We start from the raw sequence: 19640 nt of genomic DNA, 5'->3' as shown, positions 1-19640 counted from the left end.
ATACATACACTGTCGCACTTTGGGTATTTAGAGAGTTAACTGCATGTCTTCCGACTGTTAAAGGGGGGCGTGGGGAGCATGCAAGCGCCTTACATACAAAGCGGGGGCAGGATTCGAACCCTTAGCCCCGGGGATGTGAAATGTCAGTGCAGCCTGCTTTAAGTAATCCACTTATTTGTTTTGTAAATATGCTCAAGAAAGTAATGAAGGATCATCTATGCAAATCAGGAAAGTTCATTCGAAACATCATAAATATCTTTGTTTTTAAGGTGTAGGATACTTTTTCAAGAAGTATTATTTGGATTTTAATGATGGGTAGCTGCTTACCTGTTTCAGGTACGTATGAATATGACCCTCCTCTGATTTGCCAAGCCGTCTATGAAGGACAGTGATAAAAGTCGCATCGCATGACCCGGTCATCTGACCTAAGCAGTAGAGATAATATGGGAAGCGTTTGACCAGAAGGTGAAGGAAATCAGCCAGTGAGAGTTCAGCATATGTGGGAGCACCTTCAGGACAGCTGGGAAAGCAGCCCAGCAGGCCACCTCATGCAACTGGCGTAGAGGAGACCTTAGGGTCAGCCAGTTCCTGGGGCAATTGGGGTTAAGGGCCTTGCTGAAGGGGCCAATGGTGGGATCACTCTGCTAAGCACAGGATTTCAGGGATTTGAGATGCTCCCCCAACAAATTACTATTTTTTGTTTAATTCTGTTTTGGTTAGTGCATAATTCCATATATCTTATTTTAAAGTATTGATGTTAATAATAATTCTAAAATGTAGGGAATAGTACAAATAAACTTTTCCATGAGTGGGCGTGTCCAGACTTTTGACTGGTACAGTATGTGGATATTGAATATTTTGAACGTTCACTGGATAGTTGTGGTGTGTGTCCATGTGGCCCTGAGCTGTTTCTTATCTCTTATAAATTCTCTCTTGGGAATATTATTAATAAGTTTGGTGTTTACAACCAGGCTGGGCCAATGACACGTAATTTTATGTGTCTATTAAACGCAGTCAAATATGTCACCCCTCGGAAATGGAAGCTTGTATAAAGGACAATTGAGTTTGGGTGACACAGCACTTCCGTCTGCGCGACTCAGATAACAAGAAGATAATGGCGGTAGGTCCAGAGTCAATTAGATATACGACCACAGAGTGCGGAGAGTCGGTCCGGCTGGTTTCGGAATTACTACGGAATCTGCGGGGAATGACATGGCAGACACAATAACCAAAACATCTGATGTTCACATAAATCTGTTTAGGGCTCTTGTAGGATTGATGGAACGCCATGAGGTTCATGAATTCGGGGCTAAATTATATTAAAGGTGTCCGAACTACCCTCTTGAGTTTTCTCCTGTATTGTCTCCAACCGTAACAGCATGCCATTGCAGAAATTCATCAAGTAGTGCAGACTGTTTTTGCTCACCTACCTGCGTTGAATCCATGGATGTAAATTATGTGCGGACCCCCTTAATTTGGGTGGAGACCTCACCCCCTGTTCAGTAGAAATCATAGCGATGCCTTCTCATACAGAGCCTCTGGAGCTCTGTATTCAAGAAAATGTAAACATGCTGCGTCACTGTGACTTGTCTTGAAAGATGCAGTGGTAGAAATGCAGTTTTTAGAGAGACGTCCAGCGAAGTTAAACTGGGAGAGGTTCCAATCCAATCCATGGATTCAGCCTCCATAATTAAAGACCATCGCTTCAAACTTTAGAGATATAATGCATGGTCTGTGATTTGTAATTTCAATTTCCTTATTGTAAACATGCTATATTAAATCAAATTTAGCTCATTTGATGACTGATAGATTCATAAAAGAGACGCAGTTGATCCTCAGTGAGACGCTTTATACGGTGGTCCCTTAATTTGAATTACACCAGTACTCAAAGTGCATGAACCTCTGAGTCCAGCAGTATGATATCTTGTTTATGTACAACATTAGCCTGGTAAGCGGCTCCTTTTATATAAAGCAGCGTGGGCAAACATCGGCACCCACATTAGCTTATTCTCTTATTTTGTTTTCTATTCATCTTCACATTTTGGAGGAACTGAATAAAACTGACAAAAGCAACTGCAAAAACATTCAGGCTAACTTAATCACTGTCGGCCACCATGCTGATGTCACCTTCTCTGTTTTGTAATGAAAGACAGCGTTACTCCAGCACATGACTGAAAAAAAATATCAAGGTGAAAATTACTGCAGTGCTACAAGGGAAAATAGTGAGAGGTGAAGACTGTCAGCTTCACACTGGGATTTGTGACTTGGCGGTCCTGCTCCACAATGACTGGTATACAGGTCTGACAGGAGTCTGAGCTCTCAACAGGTAAATTTGGTATGTCAAGGTTTTGCTATGGAACATGGCATGAATGCTGCTACAGAAGGGTGGGAGGGGTCAAGACTGCGTGCGATCTCCTAATATAATTTTGTCCTTGTTTATATGCAGTGTGCAAACCATATATATACACCATATACGCAATTAGCCACTACTTACCGCTCTGTGCTGCAATTAGTTCCAGCCATGTTCGTAATTAATCGGGCTTAAGTTTCATCTCGTTTCAGCCAGGAGTTTATCAAAGTAAAAACGAACATGTTTTTTTGTTTTCAAATACGGCGGTTACATAAGATTGCATAACCCACTTCATGTACTTGCTACTCCGCCTGGCAAGGGCTCAAAAGAGGGGATAAAATACGACGATATAATAGAATAATACAAAATATGGAATGATGGGAGCGAAGGGCAGCACTGGGGCGTTTAATGTACAGGGGTGAGCGGGGTTCCGAAGTCCAAAATACAGGTACCCCCATTCCCACGTCTTACTAAGCAACCACCACGACCCTGGGAAAATGGTAAATCTTATCCGTTTTTTTCTCCTGCACTATCCGAAAATAACCATTCCTTTCTAGCGGTACAAAACAAAATACGATCCTTTAATCCACGAACCCAAAACCGTTCATATGTCTGATGAACACAGGAAAAAAATCAATTTAATAATTCGGGCGTTCTCGTATATCCGAGATAATTGTATTAAAGTATTTTATTAATCGGTGTTTTGTGCAACAGTGCTTAATTTTGACACTTACACCACGATTTATAGAGACAATCCGCCTTTTTATATTAGATATTAGAATACTGGATGAAACTAAATGCTCATAATCCAATATCTACCGCTTATTCTATAGCATCGTATTCTTTAAATGTCCAAATGAAGTCTTGAATTTTGGTTACTGTGGCGACGGTAACGATTGTAAATAGCCCTATGGGTTCAAACGCAGAAGCAGCCTGTCAGACATCAAATAGAGGATTGGGTTACATGGTTTAAAAACGAGAAACACTATAAATAAGCTACAATCGTGTATCAGCTCAGGTATTTGTACCGTGCGTTGGTAATGGTTTACAATGTACGCCATAGGTTTATTTCAACCCTTTTAATTTTCGTCGGAGGTCAGAATTAAACCACTTGTTAAAACAGTTTACCTCTGGGCGCGCTTCCACATGAGGTTTATCTCGTCTTTGATTCACTGCAAAAACTTGATTCACTGCAAAAACGTGACTTGGATACTGATTGCTTTAACTATTCGGCGTCTTTTAGAATTATCAGAAAAATCATACATACCCGTTTATTACCCTAGTTTTCAGCTTTTGCTGCAGAAATGAGTATTGCCAAACGAGATATATTGTCCTTTATTTCCAAATGCCTTTTTGTTCAGCGTATGTGCATACTTATATACTTATACACATATCTAATATATATATACTTCAAAGTGTATATAAAACAATTATGGATAATATGCAGGTCAGCGCTCAGTAGTCAGCCTGCTAATATTTCTAGTTTTACCGATTTAAAATGATCCGAATATAAATTGATTAATGGGAATTAATATTGCAAAAAGGCAAGCGTAGTAATGACTAGCAACATCTTCAGATGACTGTATAGAGTGAACGGAAGTGGCCCGTAGGAATCGGCACCCACACGAGAGCGCTGCATGCACACCTGTACCGACCGTAATGCCGCTGCTCTCTATGTACGTGACATCCAAGAGGTTGTTTCAGCATAAGCAATGACGATTCTACCTTATTTCCTTACACGATTGAAGGCTACTAGGCATCGGCGTCTGTTTTTCTCCAGCGAAGGAATGCGTTTTCCTATAAAATATATATCGGAAAATACTGTTCGGAAAATCCTTGGGAAACAGAGCTGTCCATGGTTCCAGTTCCAGGGGGCTGGAAGGAAATCTGCGATCTAATAGACTTAGCCAAACAATTAAGGGGTATTTCCGTGTCGTATTTTCTCGCAAGAAATATCCTTTAATTGTAAGGCTGAGAATATCGTCTTCCTCTTCTTTCTTTTTCCTCAGAATCTTCTGTCAAATCACCTGCTGCCCGCCGGACGACGAAAAAAATACACCAACGTGTATTTTGAAGTCCCCCCTGTTTTTTGGTACCCCATTCCGTAGTTTATACCAGAGTCTTATGACCTTCATTTATCCACTGTGTTTCTATGAATTCATTTATTTACTAGAAATCAAGTCATTTTGTGTAGGAAAAGTCTTAGAAATAAAATAATGGTAGACTAACACAGCAATTCAGCATAGTAATTTAGGGAGGAAAAGGTGTATATGTCGACTTGACGCTCACAAAGTTCATTGCCTATCACTCCTATCCATAAAATGACAAATTCGGACACAACCCTACTTCCTTAAAATCTTTTTTCATAACTATGAGAAATGCGTACAATTTTGGGCTGAGACATTATTTTTTTCACTATTATTTTTATCATCCCCTGTCCCATTTTTATACTTGTTCTTAATCGGCAGCAATTCGGTAAACTGTCCTTTCGCATGTGCGGTGAAATACATACATACATGGAAAAGAGCAGCTTCTTAAGTGGTTTAGAAACTAAACCGCCGATCTCCATAGCGGTCCACCGAGCAATTGAGGAGTTTCTCAAGAAGCCTGACGGCGACACCGGGGAACCCAGTAAAGCTACATTCTTCCAGTTGTTTCGCACGCTGTCTTCCATTGACTGATTTGATTCCTCTAGATCCACTTGTAGGACCTGGCGTATTTCCACGCGTTGCTTTCTGCGCTGCGCCGTCGTTCCATCCAGCCACTCTTGATCTCGGACGCATCTGAGTCGCTTTACGCGCCACCGTTACACTTTCACCTCATCATTAGCTAACCTATAAATCCGCGATCGTAAATCCCGATAATCCCTAGGCTTCGTCAAAAGGTATCACATGGATTATTTTAGAATTTTATAAATTTACTATAAGTTATCCACTTGCGTGCGAGCCTTGCTGGCTCATCACTGTAAGTAATCAGTTTTGAGCGTTACTGTATGTGCGTTTTCATTTCCCCACCATGCGTATTACTGCATGCCTTTAACCCGGTCCCCAAGAAATCGGTCTCAGCTAAAAAGGCAGAGCCAGCCTCCGGGGTTAGAGCTGACCACCGTCCCCGTGTCTGCCTCCGGCTCGCAGCAGCTCCATCTCTCCGCCGTTTCTCCGGACAGCTCGGTGGTGTAGAGAGGCTCTGCAGTCACGTGGTCGAGGGAAGGGAGCGCGGCCGAGCGAGCGAGCGAGGGAGAGCGTGGGGGGGTGTCCCTCCTCCGCAGTTTGCAGTTTGTTATGTCTCAGGCGCCGTGAGCACCGGAGAGCGCCGGAGCTGGAGCGATCGTCTGATTCTTTTACATGCACCAGAAAAGCCGAGAATCTCACAACCTTTCCTCGCAACTGTTTCCCTCTCTATATGTCAGCGTCTCCCCCCATCATTTGAAAACGTCTTCATTTTCAATTTTTAAATTATTTTTAATTTTTTTTTTTTGCACACAGTGTCGACTTTTTGCCTTATAACTGTTCCTCTTTCTACGTTCTTTTATCCTCCTATCTGGATCTAACCCACGGTTGCAGGGAGCGTGGATGAGCAGCTCTGGTTTATATCGGAGATGGAATTCCTAATTGTATGCCTTTCCTTTTGGATTTTGCACTGCAATTCAGTTCGAGGGGACTCCATCATTCACATCGGTAAGGAACCTGGCAAGGGGAGAAACGGAAGAAAAGCAAACATGCGAAACAAGTCACTTAAATAGATTAAATATCACTGCCCGGTCTATTGCAACACGCATTCAAAACCAGTGCAGCGCGAGAGAGAGATACTATAAGATGAATAGAAAATAGTAACTAAGAATGCATTGTTCTGAGTGATTTTTACTGCGATAGCCCCTCTGCCATTCACATAACCGCCGATATAGTTGAAAATATGTTTAGCGCGGTTTTTAAGGTTTAATGATGGTATTCAGACTCTTTGGCTATATTGTTTGAAGCCGGTGCCAGATGACTGGCAAAAATGACTAAGTTCTGGTAAAACAAGGAAAAGTGCACCATTGGCAGACACGACAGATGCCCTAAGCAACAAAATAGCAAATCGTTTTTTATTCAAAAGAAAATCAGTAATGAGCGATTTTGTAAAGTAAGCCCCGCATTTGCTTTAGAGGATTCGCTGCCCCCTTCCCTCCCCACCTATAAGCTTGGACTTTGTACTGAACGTGAGCGCAATAATGATAAAGGCTGGCTTAGGGCTTGAACAAATGGTAACGGAAGAAATAATTATCCTCACAACATATAAATGCATCATACGTGTCCTAACGTGCGTCTGAAGAACGCGTGGTTAAAATGCCCCGGCTTTACCTTTCGTGTCTAAATATCTTGTTTCATGTCCCCCCAATCCGTTTGAATGAATGGATTTGGATTAGCCGGCACGGCTGAAGCATGGAAGGGAAGAGAATACATTAAAGTTTCATTGAAGATGCCAGTTTCAGCTGTCAGCGGATCCCCATGTAATAAAATAATCTAAAGCGTTTTCAGTATAGGAAGTACAGCTTTGAGTCAAATTTCTCTACTGTAAATCCTTCACAAACTCTAATTTACAACCGCCTCCTCCCATTTTTCCTTCTCTCTGTCATCTCGCTCTTACACACGCGCGCTCGCGGGCGCGCGCACACACGCGCAGACACACACACACACACACACCTGCGTGCGCAGAGGAACACATCGACATGCGCGGGCACGTGCCTTTTCGGTCGTCTCCCTCGTTTGGCGGTGCTGTCTTGTGCCTCGTGTTTCCCAAGCTGAGGCCGGCTTCCTCCCTCGCTACATCCCCCTCTCGCATGTCGGCGGCGGCTCTTTTCGATGCTATTAGAGCCGGCTGGACGGAAGGGAACATGTTACGACGTATGAATATTCGGCAGTGGTCTAACACGAGGGTCCAGTTCCCAAACTCGGTCAAGTTTGATTAACCTATGCGACATCGAGGGGGAATCGCAATGGCGTCAGGCAGAGGCAGATTTATTGAATGTGTCATTTTTTACCCCCCCCCCCCCCCAAAAAAAAAAAACACACAGACAACCACACTTGCATATTCGTGCACGTACCTTTATAATAAAGGTGCATATCAAAATGAACTAGGCCTATGTGTTCCTGTTTTACATGGCAATTGACTGATATTAGACTTTAGTGTCGGCTTCACAGTCATTTCCATTTTGCTGCAGTTACTATTTTGCCGACTATTTCATTCATACAGAGCTCGCGGTAAACTGCTGTGTGAAGACTTACGTAATACCTTACGGCTTTGCTGACCCCCAGCTTAAATGTTTATACCTTTAAAGATTACGTAGCTTATTACGTCTACCTATTTACTACTTCTTATATATTACTGCTCATTTGCGTTGTCGCTGCATGGACTCCAACACATGTCACCTTGTCAGTGACTCTTAATTTGAAGTTATATATATATATAAACGGCAAGTTGGTTATTTACTTTCAGGGCTGTAACGTTATTGGCTCCGAGTTCATAGGTAGGCTATTTGGATTTATTATAACACCACATGCAGGAAAGAAATAATGTCTGTAATTTAACTAATATGCAAAGACCAATTTCAGCAGTGTGGGAGTAAAAGTTATATACCCAGCAAATGCAGAGAAACGAATCCACAGCTTCGAGAAGATCTTTCTCAGAAGAATGTTTCAATGCTTGCCTTCCTCTGTTATGCAGTGTTGTGAGAGCAGAGATCCACGTGCTCTTCTACAATCTTGACGTGCTTAATCAAGCAAGCAGGCCAGTTTTATGGGATTTTGGGGAAGCTGATTATACCATACTGCAGTTCATGTGATGTTTGTGTGCTGCTATTTTTGTCCGTGTTAAGATCGGGTACCTTTTATAGCGCATTCCTGTCAGGTGGCTAGTGATGAAATTACAATAACATGGCTCTTACTATGCAATGCAGGATTATAATTCAGCGATTGATACTCAGCCGGATGTGGTTTTAGGAGTGACAGATGGCGGTCTAGGACAGGATGCTTAATGACAACATCAGCTGTTCCGATATAACTTGCCAAGACGTGCTTTTAATAAGAAAACACCTGTACTGTTCGGTAGAGAAATATAGCGTAACCTACAACTGACTGAGTCGCCGTTAGACTGTATGCGACATAAATGGAGATGCTATATTTAACTGCTCAGTGGCAGAAGATCTCGCTGAATAGTTTGCGGCGGATGTCAGTTTTACAAGATTAAACAACCTTTTGTATCAAGATGATAGTTTGGAATATGAAGTCATAGCAACACCCATTGAGGCTTTTATGTTTATATTTAGTGGAACTGAAGGAATTATACTTTCTCTGTCATTACAGACTTGATGGCACAATTTTTGTGTTATCTTGCGTTATTTATTCATTGTCCGTCTCGCGGTTTCTATTGTCATTGTTGTCTCGCGCTTCTGTTTACTGTTTTTACTTACAATACGTTTGCTGTTAAAATGAAGCTTGCAAGTGAGCATCTCGTTGTGTTGAGTGTACATGGCAACAAACTTGAACCTGAACAAACTTAAGCCTGAACCTTTCTAAAAAGACCAGTCAGTAATTTTTTAACAAAGCCCACACATTCTAAACCTAAAACGCAGGCGTATTCTTTTTAAATGTTATTAAATATGTCAAAGAAATCAAAACATTTATTGAATAACGGCTTAAAGAAACGGAGATCGCATTTGTGGTGCCGTCTTTGTATGTAGCTTAATACATCCCTTGAACAGAATGTAAATGCCATTTAGTTTAATTGCCGGTGACAAGCTTATTATGAATGTATGGCTTTAATTGCAACTTGTTAATTCAAGAGTTTTATAACGTCTCTGATGAAAAGCGGGCTTCTGTCGCTCAAGAAAAACATTTTTTTTGCTCTTAAAATGAAGTGTCATGGAGCTGAGAGTCTGGGCATGAAAATTACTAGGCAACGACCTAACCAAACGAACCTGGAAGTTCCCGGAGAATAACCAGACCCCCCATGCTTAATTTTGACACGCGGTTTTGTTCCTAAAACGTAGATAAACGAATTTCTGGAGTAATGGGAAAAGCTGCGGTTTTTCATGAGTCTAAGTCCACTGAGTCAATCGGGGAAAGTCGGGGGAATATCGGTTTGCGGGGGGATGTGCTGATTTTAGAAAGCCGCTGACCATCCAAGTCCAGTAATTGGACGGCGAGCTCAAACACTGTGGATCCAATCTGTTCTCACTGGCAAATAAAATGAACAGATGTGACATTCTCATTTCTGCTAAATAAGGAGAACATACCCATGTATACATCCACGGAATTCTAGTTTTCTATCAATTTGTCCTATTTGCCACACGTGACCCTTTGTAAACCTTGCCTTTTGGTGAGAATTAAGGTAGCCTATGAATTAAGTTTGCTAGACCTAACGGTGCTTGCCATTTCTAACAGCAGTGGGACTAGCAATATTACGAAGTGTTATCTCGTAACTTAAGATATACTGACCCTGAATTGTGCATGTTTTTAAAAAATAAGAGCTACTCCTCCAAGACTAGATAAATAACCTAAAAAAGACAACTCCGGTCACTTATCGTAGTCCCTGATAAGGAAAGGTTGGAAATGAATAGACTGAACAGGCTATATGGTATGTCACCAACGAGCAAACATATGATATTTAGACATATATTGTTAAAGATGAAATTGTATTTAGATAAGCCCATTTTCTAAGTACAATAAGCATATTAAATCAGTATGTCGGTAAAACCAACTTCCATTTCGCAGACCACATGATGAATAACTGTCAAATAACTTGGCACGGACAAAATGTTTCATCGGCTAGTAGTTAAAAATGTTTAACACATCTCTGATATTCCTTGCCTATTAAAATGTACTTTCGTATATAGCCATGTGCGAAATGTGTGATCATTACCATGGTACCGTAGGAAACGACATGCAAACAAACAATAACTTTTCCAACAGGTGCCATATTTGAGGAAAACGCCGTGAGGGACGATGAGGTTTTCCAGTTGGCCATCTCAGATCTTAGTCTCAACGACGACATTTTGCAGAGTGAGAAAATCACCCACTCCATAAAACTTATCGAGCCCAACAATCCGTTTCAAGCAGTGCAAGAAGGTAAGCTTACTCTGGTCTTATGTTGTTAGACAATTCAGACTGTGTGCTTGATTTTAAAGGCAATGTTGGTTGATAGTCGGATATTATTATTCTCTTTCATTGGGTTCCCAAATGCACGCTTAAAGATGCATTGTGAACTAATTTTAATGCAGCTTCTTTTTCAAAAATCGTTCAATCTCCCTGCAACTGCAAATAGCGGTAATGATGACAGGTGCGGCTTTGGATATTGAGCCGCTTAAATTGGACATGGTCGGTAGCACAAGGTGTGATGGCGCTTGGGGTTTTTCTGCGAGGAGAGGAGCAGAAGGGGAAGGGGGAATGCTGTGTGCTCTTCGCTCCTCTGCCAAAACAACCGTGTCTTCTGTGGAAAGAAAGCTAGGTGGAAGTGTTGAGTCAAGCTGGATCGCACAATACCTATTTTATTCAGGCCTAATTGCCGCTGAAGGTGCAGGAAGATCTAGCTTTGTGCCCCTTAACGCTTTAAAGTAAAACACGGGAGTAGTTTTGCCCCCATGCTGACTTATTTTCAACAGCATTTTTAAACATTAATCATGCATTTCATAGTAAATTGCTAACATTTTTTTTACTGTATGCCAACACGCAGCTTGACTGGGAACGGCTTGTCATTCAAGCCCGTAGCGACGTTTAGGGTTTTTATAGCCGGTGTACATGCTGCCTCTTTGTGAGGGAGGCATACCGCATGGACGGCGAATGACCGCCGTAACGAGGGTCTCCTGCACGGAAAGCCTGGTTTGGACGAGTGTCACACTTGTAATGGTGCCACACAAATGCTGTCATCCGGTTCATGACACCGTTACGGGGGGAGAACGGGTGGGTCTTCCACCAGAACTTATCTGAACTCGTCTCCAGTGAACAAAGTAAGGATACAAAGATTGCTACAGTATTCCTATATACAACGTGGAAAAATGGATTTGAACATGAACTAATAAGGTTTTGCTTTTACAGCCGCATTTAGTTGGTAATAGACGCACTGAACAATCTTAGTCTTGTCAGGTAAGTTTGTTCGTGAGCTGCTGTCCATTATATTTAGCTGTTTGCTTTGAGTTTCTCATTTTGCTATTTAAAGGGCCCTGTTCAACCTTTACTTTCCTATCTTTTGGACGCTATCCTGTGTTACCCTGACGGTAATAACGCTCCAGTCCCTTAAACAATGATTTTGTGGATGTGCGCAGAACAGTTTGGAGAAATGTCAATTCATGCTATTTTAAAATCTACTGCTGGTTTTTTATCGTATTCTAAATACAAATTTCCTTGTACTTTTCATTGTTCGTCCCAAACATGACAATGGGATGTTTAATTGAGGGCATCTACAGGAAAATCGTTGCGCATTACGCCAGGACGCCGGAGATTACGGATGCATATCGCCCGGATAATGTTCTAGCACCGATAGTGACCGCAGAATAGAGATAGAGGGACACAGACCAGAAAGACCCTTCCCGGTTTTGCCTGTGTTATTTTTAACTAGAGGGAGACTGGACTTCTGTACCGCAGTGGCTGGGATTATCCTGCGCTGCCAGTCACAGACAGGTTTAGCCCACTTCCTATAGCGTTAAACCAGGCAATGATTGACAGTGTACGATAACTTCAAAACAAAAAAAGATCCCTTTTCTTTGAATTTCTTTAGCTCCCACCTGAAGGCTGATATCGATCCCACCGGATGCACATTTTTTAGACCTTCAACACGACTTAGAAATGAAAGATTATATATAGCAAAAATGTGATATATGGGATATCTACGCTTTTAACGCGCTCGATTTGTTGCAGTTCACGTAAGTCTTTTACAGAGGTTTTTTTTATTGGTTTACAGAAACTCACAAAGTGGTAATAAATGACGCAATAACATGGTATGTATATTTGTGATAGAGTCAATATAGGCTACGTCTTAGTGGAGTAGGCTATTAGTTTTCTGCTGCGTAAACAATTTTACATTTGTTTATGAGACTGCCTTATCTGAAATAATTTTCTATAAATACATATGGGTCTTTTTAAAATGTTTTTATTTCATTTATAATGTTCAGAATAAGCACCTTATTCAAACATCATCCCCAAGCCATTTCTGAGCTAAGAAATTATTGTAATATTTCATTCCTAAACCGCCTGATTACTCCAGAATATGCACATTCCCTACATACTCAGAAAAACGCGTAAAATTTGTACCATTGCCTGTCACTGGGGCTGTACCCTTAAGGGTCTGCCAATTGTACCCTTAGCTGTAGGTAACTGTACCTTTTCAGGTACAGAAATGGACTCTGAGGCACATTTCTGTACCATCGACAGTACATTAATGCTGTTTGTACCTTTGAGATGTTTCTCACAGTCCATTTCTGTACCTTAGAAGGTACAATTACAAGGGTACAGCCCCATGGACAAGCAAAGGTACACATTTTTGCCATTTTTTTTTCTGAAAGTGTACGTACGAAACACTGCCATTCATACACATACTCCGTAACCAAATAAAGCCAGACATGAATCTTTTCCAATTACTATTCTGTGTTCCTTCCCTTTTATTAGAAGCAGCGAGATCTCTGGTCTCATTCAACCCAAGATTTGATAAGACAGTAGGATCGATATGCCTCTGCTGGCCTCCTCAGTGGGCCTGACTAGTTTGCTTCCTCTCCAGAATGACCTTTACCTTGCTCTTTTGTTGCCATCCAGCCCACGGTGACTGTTCCAGCTCACACTGCTGGATAGAGCAGGGGATTGTGGGTACTGAGGGTGGGGCAGGAATCAGATGCTGCTTTCTTCTGTCTGGAGAGTAATCTCAGCTATACCTGTATCATGTGATGACCATAGACCCATATGGGTAGCTGTTGTTGGGAATCACCGGCCTGGATGTGAACGCATGGTGTCTGGTTATTTCATGCCTCCCTTGTGCATGTTGCTCACAGGAGAAATATTATATGGGATTTGTAGCCTTGCATTGCATCGCTGTGAGGTATGGATTCACACTTGACAACTCCCCTCCATCCATCCAATGCCCCCCCCCAACCCGCTACAGTAATCAATAGATCCAGCGGGGTAAGGAGTGCACTTGTGGTCGAGGATACCCACAGGAAGCCAAGTGGGGCGAGACATTAAAAGTCATGCCCCCCTACCACCCCCCACTGTTTGCTGATGTGGGGAGGATTGAAAAACTTAATAATAGATGATCCAGATTTCTTTCTAAAGCACAGGATTGAAGCTTTGTGTAGAAATGAAGTAACCCTTTATTTGCCATTGCGCAAGAACAGGTACATCGGGAAGCGTCTCTTCACATATCCCATCATGCTCTCCTTTAAGTCACATTCATATATATTGTTTATAGCCAGGTTTGGGGTTTGAGTGCAGGGTCAGCTATTTAATTGGTGCCACTGGGCCATTTCCGGGGGTCAGGGCCTTGCCCTAGGGCCCAACGGAGATGGGACTGTTCTGCTCAGACACACTGGTGACCTTCCGATCACAGGCCTAACTTGCTGATTTCCGATCACAGGCCTAACTTGCTGATTTCCGATCACAGGCCTAACTTGCTGATTTCCGATCACAGGCCTAACTTGCTGATTTCCAATTACAGGCCTAACTTGCTGATTTCCGATCACAGGCCTAACTTGCTGATTTCCGATCACAGGCCTAACTTGCTGATTTCCGATCACAGGCCTAACTTGCTGATTTCCGATCACAAGCCTAACTTGCTGATGTCCGATCACAGGACTAACTTGCTGATGTCCGATCACAGGACTAACTTGCTGATTTCCGATCACAGGCCTAACTTGCTGATCCATACAAGTGTTGATGCTCACCAGGGGACAACTGATTGTGGAAATCTTACCCCACGACACGTGTGACAAAGCTGACGTGCATGGAATTAGCCTGCAAAAACACAATGCCGGACCAAAATGGTTAAGATATTAACCCAGAATCCTTGAACTGTAGGTTAACAGTGGTGCCCCCAGCTGGAGAATGAGAAAACTGCATGGTGCCTGGTGACTGAGAGTCTAATTTAGCATGTTACTGAAGATGGAGGGCTGTCACTATGGTGCAAGGCTGTACAGAGTCGTTTTCAGGGCCAGGTGTTCAGAGATTATAAAGGGATACTTAGTACTTGTAAAGCTCATGCACAAAAGTTAATATTAATCAGTTTGAGTAGAACGGGCTGGTGTCCACACACCTCCTGCCCTCCCTCCTTCTCCACGTACCTGCCATGGTGTGACCTCTGATCTTCAAGCAGAAACGTTCTCTTGCTTTCTGTCTCATCCTCTGATCCGGGGATGGCCAATCTTATCCTCAAAGGGCCAGTGTATATGCAGGTTTTTGGGATAATTTTTAGGTCGGCTGTTAAAGCCCAGGTGTGAGGACTCTTTGGCCAATCAGTCCTATAATTAGGAATCTAATTGGGGAGTTGCAGCGAAAACCTGCGCACGCAGCGACCCTTTCTGGCTAAGGTTGGCCACCCCGGCTCTAATCGAAGGGTCACTGCAGTCTGTCTCCATTCTAGCCGCTACCTCTCTTTCCTCTAATCGTGAAAAAATGATAATGTACGAGTTTCATCTGTACAACATCAACGTTTCCTGTCCCTGTGACCTTGCAGTTCATGCGTGATCTATTTTTAGGGATATTACGCTGGATGTTAATGTTTCTTAATCACGAATGGGGTATTTGAATAAAAGATAAATGTGGGCTTAATTATCCGAGCATTAGCGTAAAGAAGGCCATTTGACTGGGCTCGTCACAGACGCCTGACCTTAAGCCAATCTGAAGTAAATTGTCAGATTTTCCAAAACCATTATTAAGGTTCTGTAATGCGTGCAACGCGGAGCCTAATTTTGGGTGTCCTTTATCAGACCACTATAAAATGCACATAAAGGACTTTGGGGGGAAATGTGTAGGTAATCCCAGTCGTTGATTGTACCACATTGTAATTACAGGAAAATTCATGGTACTCAGTAAGGTATAATTGTTCCAATAAACAATTCACCGCATACACGAAGAAAACAATCATTTAAATAACTGTATGCATAAGATTCTGTGCATAAGTATCTCTGTTAGGTCATTAAATGCTGTACATATTTTGTATAATTCAAATCATATTCTGAATAGGCAGAAAAAAATATTATCCATGTTCTTGGCTTTACGAGTTAATTTCATCTTCACCCTGACTATAGCAATTTTATTGACGTAATCTTTTCTCTTCCCTGCTGCCTGTCTCTTACTTATCTTTGCAAATTGTTTAATGTAATTTTTTTTTCCCTCTTGTTTAAAGAGATGTAAGGGTATGGAGCAGGGCCTGTGCACATTCAAAACCTTCGGTGAGTCGTTTTGAATTGATGTATATTTCACCATCTATTAAGGGCGACCGGGAGCGGTATTATGTGTGGGTGTCATGATTTTTTTTTTTCTCTTCCTGTCTTCCTGCTCACATAAAAACCCGTTGAATAGAAATATCAAGACTGGAAAGAGCAGAAGGGGTACGTAAATTAGGGAGTTCAGGTTTGTGGGTCTCCTCTAGGCACCTGTACTCCATCCTGCAGTCCAAAGAAATGCGATTGGGAGAACTGGCATCTGTAATTTGCCCATAGCGTTAGATGTGTGAGTGTGTCTTCTGGGATAGAGTGGCATCCTGTGCGAGGTGTCTTCTGTGCCCTGTGTTGTCTGAGATAAGCTGCAGGCTCTCTGTGATCCTGTACAGAATAAGTGGTTGGACGATGCGTGGATAGATGGATTTCAGTGAGTGGTTTTACTAAATATTGCCTTAAAGTGGTACTGGGACACTTGCTGGGACTAGACTGGTGACTAGCCCTGGAATTAGAAACCCAGTTGTAGCTGTTGGAAAGCTAACCAAGCCAAGACATGTCTTGAAAACATATGTAGTTTGCCTGCTATTTATTCAGAGAGAAAGGTGAGTAACTGAGTTATAAATAGCAAACAATAGGTACCAGTAGGAATAAGGAACAAGGTAGGATGGACAGAGAAGATACTGGGAGTCAAGTTAGGGAAACAATGTTCAAGCCAAGTTGGCTGGTGAACAATAGGCTGACGTACCACACTGAGTCGCTCGCTTGTAGCATAGTGGCTGACGTTTATGGGTATAAGTGTAGGCATCCATCAGAGCAGAATACTGCTGATAAAATTCAGTTTACACTATTACTCGAATGGCTGGGAGCTCACTTCCGAATCCTGCAAGGGGTTTTCAAGAAAATGCCAAAATTGGATGCTATCTCATCCTTTGCTATAACAACTCGGGACAGTTTTTTTTTTTCTTCTTTTTATCGCAACTGAAGTTTAAACTGAAGTGAAGATCCGAGGGTAACAGAATTCTGACATTGACGTGTTTCTGAAGTTGATATGGGTGCTATCGGAGGTGCAGCCTCCGATTCGGTGCTGCTTTTGCCAATGTTTTGTTGGGCCGCACTGGCAATTCGGCTTCGAATTTCACGAGGAAGGAGAAACATTAATCACGCAGGGGCCCTGTACTGGGTCTCAGCGCTGGCACAGAGTTAAAAGGAAGATTCTCAGCTCGTGTGCCAAATAAAACCATCTATGAAGAGCGAGTCCAGGTCTGTATGCGGACGATAAACTGCCTTGGACCTCTCACCTTGTCTTTTCGTTTGTTCTTTAAGCTGCCCGCCCTGCTTTGGGCCCAGCTCTGTGGATGGGCTGTCCGGTTGCATGCCGTTCACATGGAGGACGCTGATTAGAAGGCACCCCACAGTCAGAATCACGTTTTCTAGATTTGCCTCACATGGAGGTACATGGCATGGGAGATTGGTTATCGGCTATTCGGAACAAGCAGCCTTTGCACAGCCGCTGATGAAATGCCAGCAGTGGTGTGCGAGCGAGCACGGCACACTTCCAGTCCCCCCCCCCTCCCCAACAACCACTCACCTTTAGCCAACATCAGGATTCGACCGGCTGGCTGACCCACCGGAGCCTTTCCACACGTTTCTGCTACAGTGTAGCGGCGGGTGGTAGACTCATCGTCACACTCACACCCCTCCAGAACTGCCCTTGAGACTCATGTCCCTCTAGCCTTTACTGGGGGGAGGGGGGCTGTCAGTTGGCTCTGAGGTAGCAGCCTGACAGCCTCGGATATCAAGGGGCTCTAACCTATTGAGATAACGACTTGCTGAATGGCCAGGCAGTGTCGCGAAGTGCGAGAAAAGCCAGGAAGGGGAGTTCAGGCGTCGCTGGGGAGAACCGCGTTTATTGACTGCTGTTCTCCACTGTTCCCAGCTCCTCCCCATCCTACTAAAGCTTTCGGTGCGGAGGATGGACTCCTGGGTTCTCTTTACTGTCCAACAGTTCCCTTCTCCAGACCAAGGGGGAATCTCAATATCAAGAATGCAAAGACCGTACTTGTGCTCTTGGCAAGACCAGGCTTGCTAACTTGCCTTCCAAGAACTTGGGCTGCAATGATTCATGGGATTGATCTTGTTCGATGGGGATGCAAGTTATGTGTCCTTGATATTTGGGGAGGAGCAAGACCAGCATCTGGAGATTTTTACCATCCTCTGTACTTCTCGTCTTAGTATTGGAACTGGTCTTGGGCAATGGAAGGTGACATAAAACAGGTGTGCTAGAACACAAGCACAGTCAAATTATGCATATTGAGATTCACCACAAGTTAGTGGAACATGTTGCGTTTCCACACGCTTGCATTGCCAAGGGTTCGTCTTTGATGTCATGCCTTTTTCGTCCTTTTCCTCCTAATATAAAATCCATCACATAAAAATTTCCCCGCATCATAAAATTACGTACAAAAGGACATTGAGTCACTTCTTCAATGGCAGTTCCATAAGAGGAAAAATATGGCCATGCCTTACGTGCTGGCATTGGGAGACAAAAATGTTTCCTGTTGTTATGTGCCAACCTTACTTGATAATTATCTGACAGGCCCTGACATTTTGGTCCATTATTTGTCAGTGGCCAGTCTGAAACCTGCACAGCTGTAATCAGCAAAGTGGGGTCATAGCGAGGTTTAAATATCCAATCTCATTTTCACACTTTCTGTAATTAAGCAGAAAAGTCGTAGCCTCATTAATTCTGCATCTAAAATAAGACACTTCTATTTTATTAAACTTATTATAGTGCCTGTAAAAATTCACCGTGTCACAGTTAATTAAGGGAGCACGCAGTGAGTCCCCTCAGCCCCCAACCAAGAAAGCATCACTTAGGACCTGGGTGGCTGTGGAAGACCGGAGATCGAAAGGGGCCTGTAACCAGGAAGAAGTATGTGGAGAATCTGGATGTGCTACGTTTGGCCACACCTGTAGATAAAATCTTGGTTTTGACAGATCTTGTCTTTAGATGGTGTCAATGTCTGTGGAAGAGTTTGGCAAGGAAGGTATTGATGATTGAGGTGTGTGAAGATGCCCCCTCCTCTTCAGCCCCCCAGCTTCCTTACTCCAAAAATATCACTTAAGGGGAACCAGGAAACATCTCGCCAGGCGTATGGCTCAGAAGGACCCCATCTTCTGTCTTAATGACTTGTCGTTTTTTAGTGACCTTTATACTAACGAAACCATTCAGCTGCAGGCTTTTGGAGGTTGCCAGCGATAATCCTGCACTCTGGACCAGACAGAAAAATACGTCCCGAACTCTCCTTAAGCAGAAAATCTGAGGAAAAGGCTCATCAGATATTTTTGCTCTTGTGGACCGAAGAAGATGGCAGAATATACTCAACAGGTATTCTGTAGCACTTGAAGGCTTTGCCAGGAACCTGTTTCGGAAGGATGAACTTGAAATTTGATAAATGCGTGTTGGCAGTTTAGAATTTGATGAGATTAGCCGGGCTGAGGCTGCCATGATTTTATTTAGGGTAATTTCCCCTATTTTTTTTTTTTGAGGAAGAGGTGCGTCTTCCAGAGAATGATGTTATAGTCGTCATTTCAGACATCCGTACTTCTCTTTCATGGGCGCGATGGGAGCAGGTGATTGAGCACTGAACTCGGCTCGTGTGATTTCATTTAACCCCAACTGATCAAATTTTCTTTGACTGGAAATAACAACAATGCTCAAATTAGATGCAGAGGGAATCAATCATGCACACCAATAAGAGTGAATTAACCACAGCAAGGATTAAAAAACACATTTTTAATTCCAGTTCAGGCAGTATGGTGCTTTCAGACCTGGTGCTGGTTTGGGCCCAACGCTGCACATTTCCCCCATATTTATTTTAGGAGGCTTTTCAG

At 42.8% G+C, this 19640-nt stretch overlaps 1 protein-coding gene across 2 annotated transcripts in view; it reads left to right on the top strand.

Annotated features, from left to right (window-relative positions):
* Nucleotides 1–5489: 5489 nt before the first annotated feature.
* The window catches only part of grid1b (glutamate receptor, ionotropic, delta 1b), a 248834-nt gene continuing 234683 nt past the window's right edge, over nucleotides 5490–19640 (top strand). Inside the window, exons 1-2 of one of the 2 annotated variants that reach the window (XM_048986745.1) lie at nucleotides 5490–6027; nucleotides 10300–10455. In XM_048986745.1, coding sequence (XP_048842702.1) covers nucleotides 5949–6027; nucleotides 10300–10455 — 235 coding nt within the window. In that variant the 5' untranslated portion in view covers nucleotides 5490–5948. The remainder of the gene's footprint in view (nucleotides 6028–10299; nucleotides 10456–19640) is intronic. The other variant, XM_048986746.1, reaches the window with a different exon arrangement.

This window comes from Brienomyrus brachyistius, chromosome 20, assembly GCF_023856365.1.
Source record: "Brienomyrus brachyistius isolate T26 chromosome 20, BBRACH_0.4, whole genome shotgun sequence".
Lineage (NCBI taxonomy): Eukaryota > Metazoa > Chordata > Actinopteri > Osteoglossiformes > Mormyridae > Brienomyrus > Brienomyrus brachyistius.
Note: the sequence above shows the minus strand (reverse complement) of the source record. Positions and strands in the feature narration are given on the sequence as shown.